Source organism: Dipteris shenzhenensis, chromosome 16 (assembly GCF_047967505.1).
Source record: "Dipteris shenzhenensis isolate YYH24624 ecotype China chromosome 16, Dip_SZ_1.0, whole genome shotgun sequence".
Classification (NCBI taxonomy): domain Eukaryota; kingdom Viridiplantae; phylum Streptophyta; class Polypodiopsida; order Gleicheniales; family Dipteridaceae; genus Dipteris; species Dipteris shenzhenensis.
In genome coordinates, this window is record NC_141611.1 from 33,718,125 (window position 1) to 33,741,408 (window position 23,284).

A 23,284-nucleotide genomic window follows, 5' to 3' on the forward strand; every position below is an offset into this window, starting at 1 on the left:
ACGTAAACATCCTGCCCTTTTTCTTTCCTTTTGCTATCAAGCGACCATTATTTTTCATATCCTCAACAAAGCATCCATGAGGATTAAATCTGACCTGCAAGCCCTGCTCAACCATCTGACCAACAGAAACCAGGTTCTTGGTGATGTTCGGGACATGAAATACATCAGACAAGTATTTCTTTTTCCCATCCTGCATAGACAAAGGAATTTTGCCAATGTGCACAATAGGATGTGCAGTATCATCACCAGTCTCCACAAATCCTGGTTTTTCCATTTTCCTTGCATCTTGCATCCATTCTGCATGACCTGTCATGTGGTTTGATGCACCTGAGTCAACATACCGCACATCATTTCGTTCTTCTGCACTTGTCACAGAATTGGTCATATGCTGCACCATAAATAGATGCTCATTTCTGTCATCACCCTGCCTACTAGAAGATGCATAATTGCCTTGCTGCAATTTTCCATTCATAATGTCATTCTGCTTTTTATAGCAGTCCTTAGCCATATGACCCATTTTGCCACAATAGTAGCATTCAACATTGCTGTTTGCATTTTGGCCTCTCTGCCATCCACCACGGTCTCTTTGGCTCCCCCTGTCTCTAGAGTTACCACGTCCTCCTGCATAGGACTGGTTTTCTTGCGTTTGCTGCATATTCTGATTTCTACCACGGCCTGCAGATCGGCCTCCTCTACCTCTGCCTCTACCTCTACCAGCATTTGAGTAGAAGACAGTTTCTTTTGAAGTTCCTGCTGAAGAAGATGCACCACCATTTCTCTGCTCTTCAGAAATTAGAAGAGCAATCAGCTCCTCAAAATCAGGAAATTTTTCACGGGGCAATGGATGTCCGGAACTGTGCATAATCCTTTCCTAGACCATTCAAGGTCACAGAAACTAAATCATCATCATCCACTGGCGACCCAATGGAAGCAAGTGCATCTGCAATTTTCTTCACTTTCATGTGGTAGTCATTTATGCTCAAATTTTCTCTCTGCACATTGTGCAACTCCTGTTTGAGTTGCATTTTCCTGGCTTGCGTATTTGTGCTGTACATTTTTGCCAAAGTATCCCATGCCTCCTTTGGCGTACTTGCATCCTGAATATGCACAATCATGGAGTCCGAAATACTGATAGACAGCCAGTACATAACTTTCCTGGCTCTCTCATGCCATCCTTTGAATGCCTGCATTTCCTGTTGACTGGGAACATTAGGAAGAACAGGTTCTTCATTTTCTGTAATGAACTCCCAATAGCCTTTTCCCATCAAGAAATTCGTCATTCTAAACTTCCATGCCTGGAAGTTGTTCTTGTCAAGCTTTTCAGTGACAATCTGTGAAAGAGAATCAGATGCCATTACAGAACACTGCAAAATATTCTGTCACTGCAAAAAACACAGCTTTTGCCTCACACGGGCAGAACTGCAAAACTGATGAAAGTGGTATTTCACCACACACTCACTTCCTAGTGACGATTTTGCATCAGCATGCAACAGGCATGAATCTGCAACCCCCAATATCTCTGCACACAGGCATAAGATGCAATTTCTGCGGCAACTTTCCACCGACTAGCCGCGCAGTGGTCGCACAGCAAAAACAGGGCCTTTTTCTGAGTGCCTGTGAAGAACTTCCGCCTTCAAAACGGGCCCCGAAACGGCCTCAATTCAGAAAAATAAAGTCACTGAGGGCTTCGGCCTCTCCCGCAGCATATACTACGCTCTCGCCACACCGCGAAGGGCGTCTCAATCTGAGACAGTGCACTCTTGCACTTCTGGTTGTGCTACCTGCAGAGATTTGCTCCCAAACTCGAAATAGGAAAGCAACACTGGTCCTCTTACCAGGACACCACGAACTTGGCTTGCTTTCTTGAGCTCCTTACCACGAACAAGGCTCTGATACCATGTGAAGATAGTGGGAGAGAGGGAAGGAGTCTCACTTTGCGGCTTTCTCACATGCACAAATGGGGGAATACACACAAAGGTGGAGGCTGAAAACAGTTTTTCTCTTCTTAGTTGTGAAAGCCAAAAGAACTCTAGTACAAAGAAATAGAAGAACCCTATATGTGGGTCTCAAACCAAACTCAACTAACTAAGGTGGCATACTAACTGAGCCACAAACTAGAGTAGATAAGGATAGCTGTCATCCAGCTATTATTCATGGGCGGTGTACCAACCGCATCTCCAACTAACAAGTCGGTGACATAAATGCACAACAGTCACCCTGGCATATCGCGAGTGGAGCTCGATATCTCAACAGTGTGCACAGTGAGCGGCCAAATAGAAAGAACTTTCAAGGCTTTAAAAGAGAAAAGGGACGAGATACTCAAGAGAGAGAGAAACTGAAGTGACCTTCATTACAAATAGAGTGAGAATCCACTTCAACACTATAAACACAAAGGAGAAGAAGAGGTTTCATACATACAAGAGGGAGCAAAAGCTCCAAGACTACTCATAGAGAGAGAATAACTAGAGAGAGATGGACCCAAGAGTCTACATAAGAGAATATCTACAAGAGGGAGAGAAGGCTCATGGAAGAGGCTTGGGAAGACTACAGCAACATAAGGCCTAATGGTGGAAGAGATTGATGAACAAGGGAGAGGAGGGCTCCCTTTATAGAGATTTTGTTACTCTCCTTCACCCATTTACAATTGCTGCCTGTAGATTCCTTTCCCCATCAATCACATAAGCACGTATGTCACCATCCATGTCCTTTTTGGCTACTCTTGCCATGTGTCCCATCAAAAGATGCTCAAGACTCTTAAAATATTGAGAAAGTCAAGAGTCTCCTCACATGGAGCCCATAGGGACCCTTTCTTTTCCACATGTCCACATCCTCCTTATTCCACATAGGAGTTCTAGAAGGATTCCTCTTGACTTCACACTCCTCCACATGCCTTCCACACGCTTGGCATGTGACCTCTCTTATATTATTGGAACACATGGACATGAGCCCACCTCTTTATATGACTCACTCTTCCTATTTTCTAAAAAACTCATAATATCCCATACACAAATAACTCTCACCCCATACCAAGGTATTTATAATTCTACCTATGGTATTTACAATGAGCCATTCCACTCATCCTGTCAATCCCATACAATATCATAGAAAATAGAGAAAAACCCTTATCAAACATAGAGAAAAACAATATCAATGCCAAGTTAAAAATATCAATTTTTGGTGTCACACTGCTTTGCTGAAATATCAATGGCAGCCAAGGTATCTTGTTGTCTGCCCCTATGGAATCCATCGACTAACCCCTAGTCTTGGACCTATTGGATCTAGTTCAATTGATACTAGCACTTGAGGCCGCACAATAAATAGCCAAGATACCCTTGACTGTCTTAAGGATTTCTGTTGTCGAGCCGTCCGCGAATGTGTCATTTGCAAACTCTGAATCTAGTAGCTCCTCCTATTTGATTGGAAGCCTCATCCCGGTCAAACCAGTAGCCTGAGAGCAAAAGAAGTAACCTAGCGACTTATGACGAAAAGAAAGAGGAAGAGGGCAAGGGGACAGCCGTATTATACCGAGCTTGAGAGAGAAAAGGCCTCACTTATGTGGCTTTATATAAGCACCTGACTAGAGCTCCCTACATAAAGAGCTAAGATACCCTTGATCCACCTATCTGAGAAGCCCAATCTATGCATAGTTCCTTCAAAGGACCACTCCACGCTATCATAAGCCTTCTTTAAATCTAGGAGAAGGATGGCAAGAGGCTGTGACTCCTCCCAAGCCCAATCCACTACCTTCCTAAAAGTGAATATGGTATTTAGGATACTGCATGCCTAAACAAAGCCAATCTATGCGTCATGAATATAGTCCGAGAGGTGGGGCCTCAACCATAAACTCTAGACCTTGGCTAAGATCTTGTATGTGGTATCCATAAGGGTGATCGGTCTCCACTTATGGATATCTGACCTGTCCCCCTCTTTGGAATTAGACAAGTCTAGCCCTAACTCAAGGACTAATGAAGTGAGCTTGAGTTGGAGATCTCCTGATAAGCCAATCATAGTAGGGTGAGAATATGCTCCCAAAAGCTCCGAAAGAAGGATGGGGTCAAGCCATCCTCCCCAAGAAACTTCTATGCTAGGAAGGCATTGAGGGCCTCCTAGATCTTGTCATCATGAACGGAGCCTCCAACTATTTACTAGCGCAGGCAAATCTCCCATATGACAATGTCTTGTCTTCTGGTATTAGCGATGGTATGATAACAATCACTAATACCAGAGAGGGCTGCTGCCACATGTGAAGGACATGGCACGCCACCTTGCAAATGAGACACCCAAATCTGCAAAATATCATCCATGAAATACTTATCAATTCTGATGTACCAACTTCTGGGTGCTTGCTTTAAGCCGTAGAGACTCTTCTTTAGATGGCAAACCTTATTCTCCTTTCCTGGTTCAACATAACCTGCTGATTGTTGCATGTAGACTTCCTTGTCTAGATAACCATTGAGAGATGCATTCTTGACATCAAGCTGCTACACATTCCATTTGCTGAGTGTCGCTAGTGATATCAAGAACCGTATGGAATCCATCTTTGCTATTGGAGCATAAGTCTCATCATAGTCCTGACCATATTGTTGTGCAAATCCTTTTGCAACTAATCTGGCTTTGTATCTTTGAATACTTCCATCTGGATTATACTTCACTTTGTATACCCATTTGTTTGCTATGGCCTTCTTTCCTGGTGGAAGGTCGCATAAAGCAAGTTAAATTTCTTATTAGTATGTAAGAAAACAATTTCTAGGAAAAAAAAAGAAAATTAAATTGGAAATTTAGTAACTAGGATGAGCAAAATTGGAGAGTCTGCCAAAACTTGGAAGGAGGGCAAACACGGGGATACTGTAAGGCAACTTGCAAAGATGGGAGGGAAACATGTTGAAATATGAAGTCAAAGTGAGTGTATTTGTGTGTCCTAGGTCCCTAGGACTTATTTTATAGTCTAATGAGTCCTAGACAGTGCCACGTGTCATATGGGAGATTATCCCATATGCATTGTGACTTTCTAGAGTCTAGAGGCTCACACTATATAGTCTTGTACTAGCCTTGAGTCTTTTCCTATCAATCAACATCAAGCTATCTACATGTGAGTATTTTGGTTCAATGCCATTGCCTACTTCCATTTGAGTTCATTTCCATTATGCTTGCAATCTTTCTTTTCCTTTCCTAGAGATAACTTCCCTTCCAAGAGGATGAGGTGAGGGAGGCCAATGATGCTACTCTCCCTTCTCCTCCTTGGAAGGCACTCACTTTTCCCTCCCTTAGCCTCACCATTGTTTGGAGCTTTTGGAGGAGGTGATCTACATCGACCACCACCTCTCTTCACCACACCATGATCTGCCACCTCTTTTCTCCTTCCTTCAGCTACAAAGACGTCCTGGAGTGGTGCTCTTTCTGTTGTTCTTTCTGTGACATGCGGACGATGTGACACTTCTATCTGGATATGGAAGAAGAATTACGGCTTTGTGTCTTCAGAAAAGTTGTAGAGGACTTTGAGTACTACAAATTTTATTTTTACATCATTGCAATCCGAGTTTTTTGTGAAAAGTTATAGCTCTTGCAAGAAGTGACAAAATTCGTTTCTGTGGGCAAGATTTTGTTCTTGAGCTCAATGATTTGACAGCCCAAGCATGATGCAACCAGCTCAACGTGGAGCTGGCCATCCTCTTCAGTCTTGTGTCCTTGAGTCAATAAAGGTTCTCAGCCTTGGATAGTCCTCCTCAAATGATGTTTTGTTTCCTTTATGAGTGGTGTGTGGCTTCCTACCAAGTTGTGAGTATTTTGGTTCATTGCTATTTCCTACTTGCATTTGAGTTCATTTTTATTATGCTTGCAATGTTTCCTTTCCTTTCCTAGAGATAGCTTGCCACATGTTCCTTCAAAACAAACTGGATAATGTGAAGATGAGGGGGGTATCTGCAGGAAACCTTCACAGAAATAAGAAAAAGCAAACAAGACGATAATTGCATCATCATAGGGTGCGAGCAAGATTTTGTTCTTGAGCTCAATGATTTGACAGCCCAAGCATGATGCAACCAGCTCAACGTGGAGCTGTCCATCCTCTTCAGTCTTGTGTCCTTGAGTCAATAAAGGTTCTCAACCTTGGATAGTCCTCCTCAAATGATGTTTTGTTTCCTTTATGAGTGGTATGTGGCTTCCTACCAAGTTGTGAGTATTTTGGTTCATTGCTATTGCCTACTTCCATTTGAGTTCATTTTTATTATGCTTGCAATGTTTCCTTTCCTTTCCTAGAGATAGCTTGCCACATGTTCCTTCAAAACAAACTGGATAATGTGAAGATGAGGGGGGTATCTGCAGGAAACCTTCACAGAAATAAGAAAAAGCAAACAAGACGATAATTGCATCATCATAGGGTGCGGGATTAGGAACTGGAATAAAGATTGTAATTAACAAAATCTGCATGCTGACAGCATTCCCTGGGTATTGATTTTCAGCATGATATGGGATATGGTGCTGTGAGAGTATATAAGGACTACAGAACATGCCATTGAATTAGCTTAGCCTCAAGTCACTAATGAAATTTATCTTCTTGCAGTGAAAAGTGTCCCTATGGAGCATGCAAGCAGGGGGGTGCAGAACTATGTATTAAAATGCCTATTGATTTTCCTGAGAACTTCAGGTTGGAAGAATTGAACCTGTATGGCAATGAGTTAATGATATTCTCCCTGATTCCATCAGTTTTGAAGTCAGTGATCAAAGGTTAGGGTTTCATATATGTATTGAACTTGTTGAACCGTGTAGCTTTGGTTTAAAAGATTATGTTGGACATTTTCTTCTGTTTTCAGATTGAATTATCAGGAGAGTTTTAAAAAAAACCAAGCAGACATTGTTGTATAAAAGTTGACGTCAACAAAAAACATAATAAAGGTTTCATCTTAATATTCTCTCTTCTATTTAAAATTGTGAATCCTCTCATAGAAGCCTAAAGAACATGAACACATGCAGGCCTTGAAGGCCAAAGCCAAAGGGAAGAATACATGTACTCCTTTTGATCATGTATTCCTTATTCACCAATAAATAGTCCCTTACCTTTGAAGATGCAAGACATGGAATGGAAAGGAAAGTAGAAAAGCAAGACTAGGCAAACATAATGGAAATGAAAGAATGCTAGAAAGAAATGTATGACCAATCTCAGAGGCAAGTGAGCATGGCTAGTGATCATAACATAGAAATCTCATCTAGCATGGCTCAGAGGCTCATCATGCATGGATGTATGATCAACTCAGAGGTCTAGGAGACCAATGCACCAACAAATAGACCTATCAAAGCCAAAACATATGGCTCGGATATGCATTTGAGACGAACTGCTGCTGCTCCCCGCTCCTCCTGCTGCCCTCCCTTCAACTCCCCTCCTTGTTGCCTCCTCCTTCCCCTCCCTCCCTACTTGTTGCCCCTTCCCTTCCCCTCTCCTCCCCTCCCCTTCCCCCCCGCGCTGCTGCTGTAGCCCCTCCCCCCTGCGCTGCTGCTGCTGTCTCTCCCCCCCCCCGCGCTGCTGCCTGTGCTGCCTCCCCCGCGCTGCTGCTCCCGTGCCCCCTGCGCTGCTGTCTATGCTGCCCCGCCTGCGCTGTTGCTCCCGTGCCCATGCACCCCCCGCGCTGCTGCTTGCACCTGCCCCCCCCGCGCACTGCTTGTCTGCTCCCCCCGTCCCTCTCCTCCTCTCCCCCCCTCCTTCTCTCCTCCCCTCCCTCTCTCCTCTTCACTCCTCCCCCTCTCCTCCTGCTGTCCCCTTCCCGTCTCTCCCACCCCCTTGCTGCCCTCTCTCTCCCCCCTTCCAGCTCCCCCCTTCTTCAACCTACCTCCCTCCTTCAACCTACCCCCTTCTTCTTCTGACTTGCTCTCTCTCCTCTCTCCCTCCTTCCTTCACCCTCTCCCTTTAGGTGTACCCCCGTTTTTTTGGGGGTCTCCTGGGCATCAGGAAAGCGGACGGAGTTTTTTGGTGTTTGAGTCGGCCTTACCTACCTCGATTGACGAATGGGCACCTATTCAGTCAATCGGTTACTGCACACACCGGCCGTGAGAACCGTCACATTTTCAAAAGACTAGCTGCAACAATTACAAAAGGACTTGGAGCATGAGTGTACCACGACTCTCTTCGCACGCATCTTTGGTTCACACCCCTCCAGATCACAGGCTAGAGAGTGGATGCTTGCGGTGCTTCCCCAGGAGCTCGCCCCCCACCTTAAGGATGTTCGCTTGTTGGGACAAGGTTTCTTTCAGGTTTGCCTAGATTCCCCGGATGTCACGAGAGACTTGCTACCGGCTAGGTTTCTATTTCTAGGCTACATGAGGATCTTTTTGTTTCCCTTTCAACTGGGCTTTGACCCAGTTGAAGAGCAGGAGGAGGACCTACCGCTCCACAGGCACTGCCTCAGACACGAGCTCCCTCTCCTCTTAGGGTTGCTCGAGTCCCTCCTGCACCCCGCACCACCTCTGGCCCACGGTGGATTAGGCCCTCTACTTCAGATCATACTTCCACTGCTTCGGAGGCTACTCCCTTGGAGCCTCGGGAGGCTAACGCCTTGGAGCCTAGTGTTCAGGAGCCTTCTTCCACTCCACCCTAGGATCAGGTTGTACCTCCCTCAGCAGCCCAGGGTGTTGGCACCTCGTCTGCAGCTCTTCTTGATCAAGACCCAGTACAGGTGCCTCCTTCCGTGGAAAGAGGGAAGGGGGTCTTACATTCTCTCCTTGCTTCAGTAGGAATCCTTCGGACCCCCTTCCCAGGATTGGCTCAGCGGGACTCCTTTTCTGCTCTGGAGGACCTCTCTAACCTCCCAGATGATGATTTTGTATTTTCCACTTTCGGAGAGCCAGTTATTGGCATCCCTATTGAGAGATCTTTCTCTCTCTCACCTATGGACTTTCCTCCCCTTGGACCTCGTGTGTATGGCAGGAGGTGAGCTCTGATGGAGGGTTCTTTTTCCGCCACCAGGTCGGGTAAGGTATTCCAACCCGCTTTCTCTCATCGATGAGGATAGCCAGTTGGAATATACAAGGATTGGGCGGCATTCCTCATCGCCGTCGTAGACAGCTGATCAGGAATCAGCTCCATCCAAGTGTGTCAGGTGGTTCCTTTTCTTCAGGAACACAAACTGGATGTCAGAGATTGCTCCAAGTCAGGTAAGCTGCTTTTAGGTCGGACTTTTTGGTTTCCTGCCTTGGGAACCAGAGGAGGTACATGCATATCAGTTTCAGATTCTATTCTCCCTCTGGTCATTGGACACGGCATCACCCCCTCCAGGGCCCAGTGGATTTTACTTTTGATTGACGGACATAAGGTTGGTTTCCTCAACCTCTACGCTCCGAACAACAGAGGGGACCGTGTTCATTTTTGGAAAGTGTTACTCTCGTGGGCTGACATTGCAGATTCACAGATTATTGGAGGTGACTTCAACATGGTTGAGGCACCATGCGATATGCAAGGGGGCAGAGAAGGTGGTATTTATTCCCTCGAGAGAGCAGCTTGGGATGCCTTCTTGTTCAAGTTCAATGGCAGAGATGTTTGGTCAGATGATGCATTTCATATTCAATCTCAGTCACTTTTGTTTTCGTGGTCGAACCGTAGGGTGTAGATGCCTATCCATGCTCGGATTGACAGATTCTATGTGGATGACTGGGCTCTTGATAGAGGGGGGACGGTTTGCATTACACCTGGTGTTTCCACCTCCGACCATTTTCTGGTAGTTTTGTCTATCTTAGAGCCCCATCTGAGAGGATGGTCTCACAGTATCAGAATCCCCGATGCCTTATATACAGATGAGACTCTCACAGAGGCAGTCTTGGAGATCTGGGTTTCTCACTTGCAGGGGGGGTGGCCAATCCTTCACATGTGGCCACAGCACTTGCCAGTATCAGTGACTTTTATCACTCTGTCGCTAGTGCTCGGCGAGGTGAGGTACTCAGGCGGGAGATTGGTATCTGCAGGCAGTTGGCAGCCTTGTAGAGGGAGGAGTAGAGACGACCTTCAGATGCTTGGATACAGGAGCGCCTTGTTCAACTTGCTGGGAGTGCAAGCCAACGCTCTGTAGCAAGGGCTCACTTGGAGACATTGCTTGATCAGAGAGCAGAGTATGCCTTTCATGCACAGGAGTCCTTTTGGATACAGATGGGAGGGAGAGTCAATAAACACTTTTTTTCTACACTTGGTCCCAGACATAGTAGAGAGAGTGTCAGGCAGCTTATTGACTCTGACGGCGTTTTGCAGTCTCATCTGGATACTGTCATGCACTTAGCGACAGATTTTTATGCCTCCCTTCTTTTTGCAGATCTTGACACACAGACAGAGATGTGGCTAGAGATGTAGTTTGGCAGAGTTTGCCTTTGTTGGTCACACCAGAGATGATATGCTCACTTGATGCACGCTTTACCAACACAGAGTTCAGGAATGCTCTCTCCGCCCTTCATAGAGGTAAGTGCTCTGGTTCCTATGGTCTTACTTCATCTTTTTTAACAGCCTTTTGGGATATGATAGGTGATCATATTACTTCAGCCCTGCAGGGCATTTGGATCTCGGGTGAGATGCCTGACTCACTGACCGAGGGACTCATACACCTTATCCCGAAAGGTGGCAACAGGAATTCTGTATCCCATTAGAGACCCATCACTCTTTTGGGCACTCTATACAAAATCCTTGACAAGGCGATCAACATCCGATTGCAGCCCCTTCTTCCAGACCTCATCCATGATAATCAGACATGCTTTGTGCATGGCATGAGCATATTTGATAATATCTTTTCCTTTTGGGAAGCCATAGAGTGGGCTATGCAGAGCAGGCAGAGGCTGGCAGTTCTACTCTTGGACTTTGAGAAAGCCTATGATAGAGTAGATTGGGGTTTTCTTGAGGGCACTCTTCTACAATTTGGATTTTCAGGTGCATGGATTAGAGGGGTGGCCTCCCTTTATAGATCAGCCCACAGCCAGGTTTTGATAGGAGGGGTTTCAGATTTCCAGGTCAGTTCGTCAGGGATGCCCTTTAGCCCCCTTCCTCTTTCTTTTTGTGGCAGAAGCTATGAGTATCTTCCTTAGATCTCAAGCTGATCTTTATGGGCTGAGATTGCCCTTGAGATAGGAGCAGGAGCTTCTTGACTGTGTGTTGGCTGATGACACTTCTATTTCTATTGAGGCCTCTTCACAGTCACTTGATTCTTTCCGAACAGCCTTGGATATCTCTTGCTCAGCCGTAGGGGCACACATTAACTGGCATTAATCCTTTGGCTTTTAGATAAGTGATGAGGACACTCTAGGCTGGGGAGTTGACATTGGCTTTTCTTGGATTCAGAGGGGTGTTCCTATTAGATATTTGGGATGCCAAGTAGGATCGGGCATCTCTCTAGCACAGCAGTTTGCCCCAGTATTGGAGAGTATAAGGAAAAAGCTCATTTTTTGGAGCTCAGCCAAAGTTGACCTTGCATCTAGAGTTGTGGTAGTGAACCAGGTTCTTTTGGCCACCGCCTTGTTTGTGTGTTCTTGCTGGTGCCAGTCTAGAGATTGCATCACTCAGCTCATTAGACCAGTCATGAATTTTTTATGGAGTGGACTTGATGGCATGGCAGATGTTGCAACGAGGGTGGCCTGGGAGACCATTATTCTCCCTACATGTGAAGGGGGCCTTAATATCATTGACCCGGACTTGCAGTGCAGGGCATTGCTTTGTAAGGTGGTGGTGAGGGGACTCATGCCTAGGCAGGAACCTTGGAAGGATTTCTTTTTTAAACGCATTCAGGCTTGCACACCTATCTTGGGAGATGATTGGGTGGACAACCCTCGGTGGATTTTTACTTCCACCCCTCTCAGATCTCCTGCCTCTCCTCTCATGACTGCCATCCTGAAAGCTTGGGGGAGCTTAGGATCGCCTCCACAGTCACAAGTAGGAATGGGAAGCAGAAATGACAACACTATGCAGCCAACATGCAGCAGCTCTGGCAACTTTGCAAAGCCAGCATGTCACAGAGGTGACCAGATTTCACCAGGAGATCACACAGTTAAAGGAGTCATTGTATTCCTTAGAGATTGACAAGGAAAAATCAGAATCTAGAGTGGCTGAATTGGAAAAGAAGCGTTCATCCATGGAGGAAGAATTCACAGATCTTCAGACACAGTTGGCCACCCTCTAGACTTCCTAGTCCACCTTGCAAGGGCAAAAGGATCATTACTACCGGCGATACCACGGGTATAAAGCTAAGTATGAAAATCAGAGAAATGTGATGGACACGCTTGAGCCTGAGGAGGAAACACCCCATCCACAGCTACATATGACTAGGGCAGATTAAAGGGATGAGCAAAAGGCCACAGAGCTACATACGAAGGCGGAAGAGGAGAAGGCTACTGATGACCTCCCTCAATAATTTAATACATGGGTTTTTGGTTTTTTTGCACTGTTAGATTTTTGCCAAGCTGCTTGGCTCTCAATGTAAATATCAGGATGTTTTATCTCAGGATGTACTCAATTTTTAGCAATTTTCCATGCTGTCCCTTATCAAGCAGTAGTTTATTTTCCCAGTTTCAATTTAATACAAATTTTGAAATTACTTGCACGGCCAACCACATGGTCTGTACCATTTTCTTTTTCTACTCCATCACCATATCAATGGTTTGTAAGTTCTTTTTTCTTTGACGGGTTCCTCCTCCATTTCTATTCACCGGGATGGTGAATGATAGTGGCGGGGGAAACTGTTACAATAGAAACACCCCTGACCACACGACGACAGGCGTTGACCATGTGTCAACAGGAGTTGACCACATGACGACATGTGACCGTTGACCATGTGTCAACACAAGTCAGTCACACGACAGGAGGAGTTGATGACACGGGTTCAACCAAGAGTACTATCCGAGGCAACCATGTGTCAACACATGTCAACCACAATGCAACCAGGAGTATCATGTCCAAGGCGATCTCATTGAGAGCTGCGCACATGGAGAGTGAGCTTAGCACATGTGTTATACTCTAGCCGGGATAGCATGACCTCGGATAGATCGGTGGGCATTTTCTCTTAGATGACCAACTTTTGTAATAGTTAATGTGTGTAATTGAAATGGTCAAGAGAAGTAACTGCCAAGGTCCTAGGTGAGGGCGAGATGGCATTAACTAGATAGTTCTGAGTGCTAAGGCTTAGGTGCACCTAAATGTGCAATAATGCCAAGGGGCAAGTGGTTTTTAATGTGCCCCAAGAGAGGGGTAAAAAGGGGCACCAAGTGGAGAGGCTATAATGATGACATTTGGCAAGGAGAACTATCTAGGGAATTGAGGGTCTCATGGATAAGTATGAAGGAAAATAACGAAGGAAAATACGTAATCTGACGATTTACTATCCTTGGGTGGAACAATAGTGAGCCATCGCCCGTGATTATTTGAACGACGAGTAGAGATTTAGGCTACAGATAAAGACAAGGATAGACGAAGTCGTTTACATTTTGGTATCAGAGCAAGGCTAGAGGATGGAAGGGGGATTTGTGAAGAGATGAAGCGATGGAGCGCAAGGTTCCCGGAAGGTGAGGGGAGGATCGTGGGCTGTCCGTGACGCGAGTCTATACAAGTGAATCTATGGAAGCCCGGGAGGCTACGAGGAGATCGACGGGAAGTTGACGTCCTGAATGAGAAAATGGCCACCGTGGCCTACGAAGGCTGTACGTGAAGGGACTACGTGGACGAACAGCAGGCAGCGAAGAAATTGCGACTGGTCGATGGGGATAGGCAGTCCAAGGAGGTGACGTGACTAGCGTGTGACGGACTGTTAGCGTGAAAAGAAAACCAGTCGCAGGTGACGGGTAAACGAGGCTGTCGAATTCGAGCGGACGTCGATACCTTTTGGAAGGGGGTCGTTGGGCAACTGCTGGCATCCCTGCGTGCGAAAATAAATGGCGACTCTGGAGATGCAGATCTATTACTGAGCCATCGTTTGGGGCTTGGACCTCCACCCACTGGGCTACCTAGTTTCTCTCGTGAGGCAATGCCCGCCTGGGCTCCGCAACATCGGATTATTTTATCAGGGAGCTCTTTCCTCCGTACAGTTTTTTTTTGTTTTCAATTGGTCCTGTTATTTCTGCACTGTAAAAAAAAAAAAAACCAGGAAAGCAGGACAGAAGTGAAGGGTGTATATATTGGTTATTTAGGTTTTTTTTTTAAAAAAAAAAGAGAAGAAAGAAGAAGAAAAAAAAAATCCCATCTTCCACTGTGAACCTATGGAAGCTGAAGGGCAGAATTCAAGAGTGAATCCTAGTGAGTCTAGAGTACAGTCTACACAACAGATGTCACATCATGCAGCACCTACATTGATTGGTAGGATTTCGATATTAGAGGATGCTTTACAGCAGATTATGAACCAGCAGCTTCAAGTGAATGCTGGTCAAAATGAGATTAGGGAGATGGTGCAAGCCTTGTCGGCTAGACCGTCTAGAACTGACAAGGGCAAAGCTCCAGCAGAGCCAGAGCCCAGTATACATTCCCTAGAGCGCGCAAGGGTCAAAGTGCCTAATATCGCTAATTATAGACCGGAGAAGTACACTGGTTGGATGACCGAGCGCAGCTCTGATGTGATCGAGGTTTGGTTACACAAGCGGGAAGAAGCCTTCGCCATTTGTGAGATTAGATCCGATCTAAAGAAAATCCGCGAGGCCACACACCTGTTTATTGAGGCAGCGGACAGATGGTGGATAAAGCAACAAAAGGATCAAGTTGCTTCAACCACCTGGGAAGGGTTTAAAGCTGAATTCAAGAAACACTTTCTCCCACCTGATGAAGAATCCCGAGCTTGGGATGCTTATAGAAATCTTCGTCAGAGGAGCTTGTCAGTGGCAGAGTACACTGACAAATTCAGGGAATGTGTCATGAAAATAACAGACCCTCTCCCCATGTCGGTTCAGTTAAAAGACTATATCTATGGACTGAACGACAAAATCAAAATGGAAGTTCGGGCTAAATATGTGACTACACTAGATGAATCTATAGCAGTAGCCCTGAACTATGAGGATGCGAGAGGCAGATCTGGTGGATTTGTGCAGGCAGGGACTCAGTATGAGTACCCGAAAAAAGGGGGATTTCCAAGGAAATGGGTTTCAAAGACAAGTGTCTCGCAGCCAAGTGGCCAAACCAAGCAGGTGAAGCCGGTTGAGGGACCAGTAAAAACAAGTACCACCGTTGGGGTGAAAAGGAAAATAACTCCAATGGCAGCCCGCCGGGCTTAGTCAAAGTCCTTGTTGACCCCTGAACAAAAAGAGAAAGCTAGGAAAGAAGGATTGTGCTTCGGCTGCCTTCAGCGACATCAGTGGAAGGATTGTCCACTGAATAAAGACCGTCGCACGGCTAATCTGATAATATCTGAATGCGACGTGGAAATGCAGGAGAGTCCCAATGCGGAACATATGCAGATGCAACTGGCGGGACCTTCTCAGAGGTTAGTACCTTGTTTGTTATGTGTATCTGTTGCTAAGTTAGTGACGAGTGCACGTGATAACATCCTATCTAAGCCCGCAGCAATGAGGTATACAGCCTTCAATGATACGGATTTAATTAAAATGAAAGGGCAAGTCGCCAGTCATGATGTCATTGTGTTGTTTGACTCGGCGTCAACTCACAATGTGATTAACTCCAAGCTCATGAAGAGGCTGAAATTAAAGACAAGTCCATCTGACTATGCGTATACAGTCAGGATGGCAGATGGAAGTTCAACTGAAGTGTGGGACCAAAGGGTTACCCAGTTGGAACTTTGGATTCAGGACTATGCTGAGAAGCTTGATTTTGAAATGACCAAGCTTGCTCATGCAGATATAGCCCTGGGAATGGCGTGGCATTCTAGGAAGAATCCAGCCATTGATTGGAAAAAGCACGTATATCAATTCAAGATGAATGATGTGCTTTATGTTTTTCGAGGTGAAAAAGATATACCTCAGGGACCGTTGGTTTCCGTGATGGAAATCAGAAAGGCTCAAGTCGAGTTTTTATACCTTTGCACAGCATCGGTAGAGCTTGTGGAGGATTCTTCGGCTAGCAGTGATGTTACGCAAAGTGGTGAGATGGCCAAGCTGGCTAATCTTATAACAGAGGAGTTCTCTGAATGTTTTAGGGATGAACTACCTTATGGGTTACCTCCAGAGCGGAAAGTTCAACATAAGATTGAACTGATCCCGGGGGCAGAACCTGTAAATAGACCCCCCTATAGAATGACTTTTGCTGAAGAAGCGGAGGTGCGTAGACAACTGGAAGAATACCTCAAGTTGGGGCAGATTCAACCAAGTTTCTCACCTTTTGCTTCGCCAGTGATATTAAAGAAGAAAAAGGATGATACGTTTCGCCTCTGTATAGATTACAGAGCATTGAATAATATCACTGTTAAGCACAGGTATCCGATGGCTCGGATTGATGATTTGCTAGATGCATTACATGGAGCCGTGATTTTCAGTAAGATAGATCTTAAGTGTGGCTACCATCAAATCCGGATTAGAGCCGAGGATGTGCATAAAACCACTTTTAGAAGCAGGTTTGGTCATTATGAGTTTTTGGTAATGCCCTTCGGACTTACCAATGCTCCAGCGACCTTCGTCATGCTTATGAACGATTTACTACGTCCGTATATTGGAAAGTTCGTAGTACATTTTATTGACGATATCTTGATATTCAGTAAAAGTGTTACTGAGCATCGTGAACACTTAAGGATAGTGTTTAGTACTTTGAGGAAAGCCAGTCTTTATGTGAATAAGAAGAAAACTATACTATGTATGGTTAGGCTTGAATATTTAGGGTTCGTAATTACTCCACAGGAGGTAGAAATGGATCCAAAGAAAGTGGCTGCGATACTAACTTGGCCAATCCCTCAGAGTCTGACCGCGTTGTGATCATTCTTGGGATTTGTCCAGTTTTATAGAAGACATATCAAAGGATATTCCGGAATAGTATCGCCATTGACTGATCTGACCTCAGATAAAGTACCTTTTATTTGGGGACAGAATCAACAGGAAAGTTTTAACACCATAAAACAAGCTGCGGTCTCAGGACCGGTGTTAAAAATAGTTGATCCCCAGAAACCATTGTTCCTAGAAACCGATGCAAGTGGCATTGCGGTAGGAGCAGTTCTCCTTCAAGAGGGAAGGCCAGTAGCCTTTGAAAGCAAGAAGCTTTCTCCCTCTCAAAGGAATTGGCCAACTCATGAATTGGAGTTGTATGCTGTTATCCATGCTTTGAAAACATGGAGACATTATCTGTATGGTTCAGAGTTTTATGTGGATGTAGATCATGATACTCTGAAACATTTTTGTAAACAGCCTGACTTGAGGGGCCGCCAAGCTAGGTGGGCAGAGCTCATGCAGGAGTTTAAATTCGGTACCGAAGAGGGAAAGATAATAAGGTGGCTGATGCGTTGTCTCGCATTATGCACAACCTGAGTTTCACGGTATTAGAGAGTGCTCTAATGACCGAGATTAGAGAAACTCAAAGGGTGGATGAGTTTGTCCAGAGCTTATGGCCTAAAGCTCATGTGTTAAAATCCGGGGAAAGTGAAAAGGATGACGTGGCATCCAGAAAAGGCCAAACTTATGCAAGATATACCATAAGGGATGGTATGCTAGTTAGAAATGGCAAGGTTGTAGTACCTGGTCAGAATGATCTCAGGCAGAGAGTCATTCGATAGTGCCATGATAGCCCATATGCGGGACATCCAGGTGTCGAAAAGACATATGATCTCGTGAAGCGAGATTTCTTTTGGCCAAAGATGAAAAAGCATATTCATGAATATGTGACATGGTGTTTCTCGTGTCAGGTAAGTAAGGCCGAGCGGGTGAAGCCACCCGGACTTTTACAGTCCTTGGAGATACCACTAAGTAAGTGGGAGAGCATTTCCATGGACTTTATTGTAGGACTGCCTGCAACACAAGGAGGATATAATTCTATCCTTGTGGTGGTTGATCGTCTAACCAAGATGGCTCACTTCATTCTGACTAGAGAGTCTGTTAGTGCCCCGCAAGTGGTGGATTTGTTCATTAGACATATATTTCGTCTGCATGGATTGCGTAAATCCATAGTGTCAGACCAAGATGTCAGATTTACCGGTCATTTTTGGACAGCGGTATTTGAGACACTAAGGACTGAGTTGGGAATGAGTAGTGGGGATCATCCTGAGACGGATGGTCAGACGGAGAGAGTCAACCAGACTTTAGAGGATATGCTGAGGGCATATGTATCATTGAGGCAACATACATGGGACAAGTGGTTGCCATTGTTGGAGTTTGCCTACAATGATAGGAAACATTCATCTACCGGGTTCAGTCCGTTTGAACTGAACTATGGTTATAGACCAGCCAATCCGACTATAGTTGGGGTACCTCAGAAAGTGCCTAGTGCCGCGAACTTTGTAGTTCAGATGCGGGAGATGCTAGCACTTGCGAGAGCTAATATCCGTCAGGCTATGGATAGAGCCAAAGTGTATGCGGATGAAAATCGGTCTATAAGAGTATTTGAAGAAGGAGAAAAAGTTTTTCTCAGAGTTCCTTCGCACTCGAAGTCGTTGACTTCAGGAGAGTGTGCTAAGTTATCACCTCGATACTGTGGGCCGTGGTTAATTCTAAAGAGAATAGGCAGTGTAGCCTATAAATTAGAATTGCCACAAGGGTGTAAGGTGCACCCGGTTTTTCATGTTTCGCGCTTAAAGAAATTTTTGCATACAGGTGACTCACTAATCGAAGGTGTGGTTTTGTTTCACGAGATAGAGGATATTGCAAGGCGCCAACCAACAAGAATTTTGGACCAAGGAACAATGCAGATACGAAATCGGAAGATACCCACGGTGTTGGTTGCATGGCATGGTCAGCCTCTATCGGAAGCTACCTGGGAATCCGTATACCAGTTACGGAGAGCGTTCCCAGATTTCATCATCGAGGACGCTAATGCTTGAAGAGGGAAGGAATGTTATACTCTAGCCGGGATAGCATGACCTCGGATAGATCGGTGGGCATTTTCTCTTAGATGACCAACTTTTGTAATAGTTAATGTGCATAATTGAAATGGTCAAGAGAAGTAACTGCCAAGGTCCTAGGTGAGGGCGAGATGGCATTGACTAGATAGTTCTGAGTGCTAAGGCCTAGGTGCACCTAAATGTGCAATAATGCCAAGGGGCAAGTGGTTTTTAATGTGCCCCAAGAGAGGGGTAAAAAGGTGCACCAAGTGGAGAGGCTATAATGATGACATTTGGCAAGGAGAACTATCTAGGGAATTGAGGGTCTCATGGATAAGTATGAAGGAAAATAACGAAGGAAAATACGTAATCTGACAATTTACTATCCTTGAGAATAGGCTGGGTGGAACAATAGTGAGCCATCGCCCGTGATTATTTGAACGACGAGTAGAGATTTAGGCTACAGATAAAGACGAGGATAGACGAAGTCGATTACAACATGGAGCAGTCAGGAGTATTTACAGTTACACAGTGGTTCAGTGATTCAGTGATGCGATGATCTAGCTCACCTGCACATGGAGAATTTACACCATCCTGACTAGAAGAGGCTGGTGAGTCAGGGAGTCAGGAAGTCGCTGTGGCCATCAAGAGAGCCAGTGGTGCAACGGCTATCCTCAACAACTAAGGAGATAAGAGGATGACCAATGGGGAGATTCTCAGCGAAGAAGGGACCCTCCAAGGCGGGGGATGAGGATGAAGGCAAAGGTGGAGAGGGGGGGAAAAAACATTCAGCATTGAGCATTCAGCGTTCGGCACTGGAGCGAGAAAAAGGAGAGTGTGAGGAGAGAGAGAGAGGCTGGAGCTACGAGCTCGTGAAGGAGAGTGTGTGGAGAGACTTGTGTGTACCCTCTGATTACTATGGGGATAGACCTGTGTGTTCTTGCGACTCGCGACTTGTGACCTGGAGACACTGGTCCAGTGATAGGTACTTTGGCCATCTTGGTCACTTTCTCATTTTTCTTGTCTCTTCCCGATATGGGGATTGTTCACTAGTGTATGACGAGATTTTCTTATTCTACTTATGTTGTGGAGTTCTGAGGTGATTGTCATTTAGCATAGTGCACTCATACGTCGTCATTCACTGCAGTATAGCATATGTCACTCGCACACCACTGCACGGTGCACTCTACGCGATCCATTGCATTAGAGCATTGCAACACTCATGCTTCTCATGCCAACGGCCTTTGGCCTCCGGTAACACCTTCGAAAGGATAGGAACCCCTCCCCTCAGACAATTATGTGGTAGTCGTCTGCCATATGGTTGTTGAGGCGGCCCCTGCTGATGTGGTAGGCATAGTTGGCTATGCTGACGTGACCAATTGAGTCAATGATGATGTGTAAAGAAGGCCCACGTTGCTAACGTGGCAGATAGGCTTGGTGGACACGTCAAAATCTTGACTATAGCTTATCCTCACCCTACCCTGCTCACTGGATTGCCACATGGCAAGTTATAGGCCAATCCTCTATGAGATGGGATGAGGTGACATGGTTGACAAAATCTTTGACATTTCCTAGGAATCTCTTAGATTCCGTCAAAATCTCTTAAATTCTGTCCCCCCAGCAACCTGGAGCCACAACATCAGCACGAGCAAATGACCTCAACATAGAACAACTTGCCTCTGCAATCAATTCCGTCAACTGTGGGCACTATAGCCGCTTGTTGATGGAGAGTCCAGTCGGTTCATGTTTCACCGTCTCATTTGGCTGTCTCGATGAGTTGTTCTATAGAAGCAAGCCATCGATGGATGTGAAGAGCCACTTTTTGATGGTGGAAGCCATTTGCGTGAATTGGCGCTATGTGTGTGGCTCGTTTGTTGGAGGCCGGTTGAAGCTTTGCTGATGGAGCTAGTTGGTGTCAATGGAGTCTTGTGGTCTGGCCCGTTGGCTCGTAGCCGGTGGAGGTCATGCTAGAGCTTGTGGAGCTGAGCATTGGCGTTGCTTTTGCGAGTTATTGTTGGTTGGCATTGCTTAGTTGGAGGTCAGCAGTTTGTTGCCTTTGTCGTGTCGTTGGAGGCAAGAGTTGGAGTTCATTTGAGCTACAGAAGCCGCTGTAGCAAAATGGCATTGGAGCCGCTTGTTGTGAATGCGCTACTCACTGGAGTAGGTGATGGAACTGAGAGGCTGGAGTTGCAAGATCGTGACTAGAGAAGTTGTAGCCCATTTGTCGCTAGTTGTTGCACTACAAATAAGTCTGCGCTGAGTCGTGGGAGCCTGGAGAAGGACGTGTAAGGCGTAGGTGGCATAGCGAAGACTGCAACTGTGAGCTATTGTTTGAAGGAGTCGCCTTGGCCAGTTGGAGGCTTGCATGTATGCATTGAAGGCCTCTAGTAGGAGCCAGTGAGGTCGTTGGCAGAGTGTGCTAAGGTGCTTTGCTTGCTTTTTTGCAAATCGACTCTAGTCTGAGTCTCGTTCTCTTGTGGATAGTCTATCCTCTCTTTTTCTCTCAGAAATCTCTCAAATACAACCTAAATTTCTTCCAAATATAATAGAACTCTCAAAGAAACCTATAAACTTTTCAAGACCATATCTTGAGCTCCAGATATCAAATATGGGAGCTTTTTGTAGCAAAACGTAGAGAAAAATGAGCGCTAAAAGAAGAACTAGAGAGGATGAAGAATATGCCTCAAATGGAGGGCTTATGCCTTGATGGAACAAGCGCTTTCATGCCTTGATGGAATAAGAGTTTGCGCTCTCTCTAACGGAAAACTCTCTCACAAAGATCGGAGAATGCCTCACATAAGGAGGGCTTGGCCCCTTGAGAAGATGCAAGGGCTTGGGAGCACCTGGTGCTCTGATAACCATGATAAAGTGGGGGGAGAGAGAGAGAGAGGATTGCACATGATATAACTACATGTACACTATGTTGTATTGAACATAAACATGAATATATACATGAGAATCCCTTAGGGTTAGGGTTAGGGTTTTCCCTTAATGCCCTTAAGGTATGGTGCAATTTACACCATCCTCAATAGACTCCACTGTAGAGCCACAATCTCCATGAACCAATGCCAAGAAAAGTGGGTCGGGGTCTAGATACCACTAAGAATCCGAGCCATGCTCCACAAATCCAATGACCTTGATAGGCTGAAATGCAATCTCTAGTAGAACATCGTGTGATGATCTAGACAGCCTACCTTCCACCTGGACATCAAAACCAAGGCATCCTGAAGTGGAATGCCCGAACCTAGAAAAGCTCCCATCCAAGTGGAACACAAAATAGGCATATCATCCATCTCCATCCAATCCATTGTAATGGCTAAATCAATCTGATGAAGCCTCCCTGCATTTCCTTTGAGATGACTTACTAATTGCATTTTATGGTCCTCTTGAAGCTTTTTGGAAGCTTTCCGGGATCCTACAAAGGAGGCAGGGCCTCTCTCTCATCTAGACTAGTGCATGTAATGTGAATGGCCAAGTGGTCTGGCATGCTCATCAAGTATGCTACCATTTCACATGACAGACTGCCTATCAATATCTTCCAGAGAAGTTGGGGGAACTCTCCGAAGATTATTTCCGAGGTTGATCCAAGCTTTCAAAATAGCAGTCATAAAAGGAGAGAAAGGAGACCTGAGGGGACTGAAGTCCACTTGGTGCTAGCTACCCAGTCTCCACCGGAAGAAGGGGTACATGCCTATATGCATCGTATAAAGAAGTCTTTCCAAGGCTCTTTTCTAAGCATAAGTCCCCTTACCGCAAACTTGCAAAGTAATTCCCTACCCTGCAAGTCTGGGTCTATGATATTGAGACCCCCTTCCGTTGTAGGAAGGATCAAAGTCTCCCAAGCCACTTTGGCCATGCTTTGGCTTTTCATGCTTTGCATGATATTTCTACCATGAACTTTATTGGTGGAGCTTCTTTCATACTTTATAGAAGTCTTTCCTTTGGAAAAAAAGAAATCAAATATGTTTAATAAATATAATGTAAATTTCTCTTGAACATTTATTTCATGCATCTCAATCATTTGCCTACTATATATTTTTGAGCAGGAACTACAAGAATCAAATCTGCCACCATTCGCTGGGATGACACCCATCAGCCATATATCACTGGAGGCACTCAACAACAAAAATCTGTGAATTCCAGAAAAAATAATGTTTCCGGAGGGCTTGTGGTGGAAGTCTGTACCAAAGCTGTATCAAAATGGGGCCAAGCATGGGAGGTTTTGAAAGATTCTTGTAGTGGAAAATGGGAACTGATTGATTGGCAAAGAACTAAACCTTCCAGCATTCCAGAAGTTTGCCATACTCTTGGGATCGAGGCTGCAAGGAATTGTATATATGAGGTATGATCTGACAATGGCCACCGCCTGCTGTTGTCTTGGA

The 23,284-nt window shown here is 45.4% G+C and overlaps 1 protein-coding gene across 1 annotated transcript in view; it reads left to right on the plus strand.

Moving 5' to 3' along the window:
• LOC147892863 (DNA-directed RNA polymerase IV subunit 1-like) overlaps positions 1-23,284 on the plus strand; it is a 155,049-nt gene that overhangs the window by 114,784 nt on the left and 16,981 nt on the right. The window contains exon 11 of the mRNA XM_087386802.1: positions 22,949-23,244. Coding sequence (XP_087242928.1) covers positions 22,949-23,244 — 296 coding nt within the window. The remainder of the gene's footprint in view (positions 1-22,948; positions 23,245-23,284) is intronic.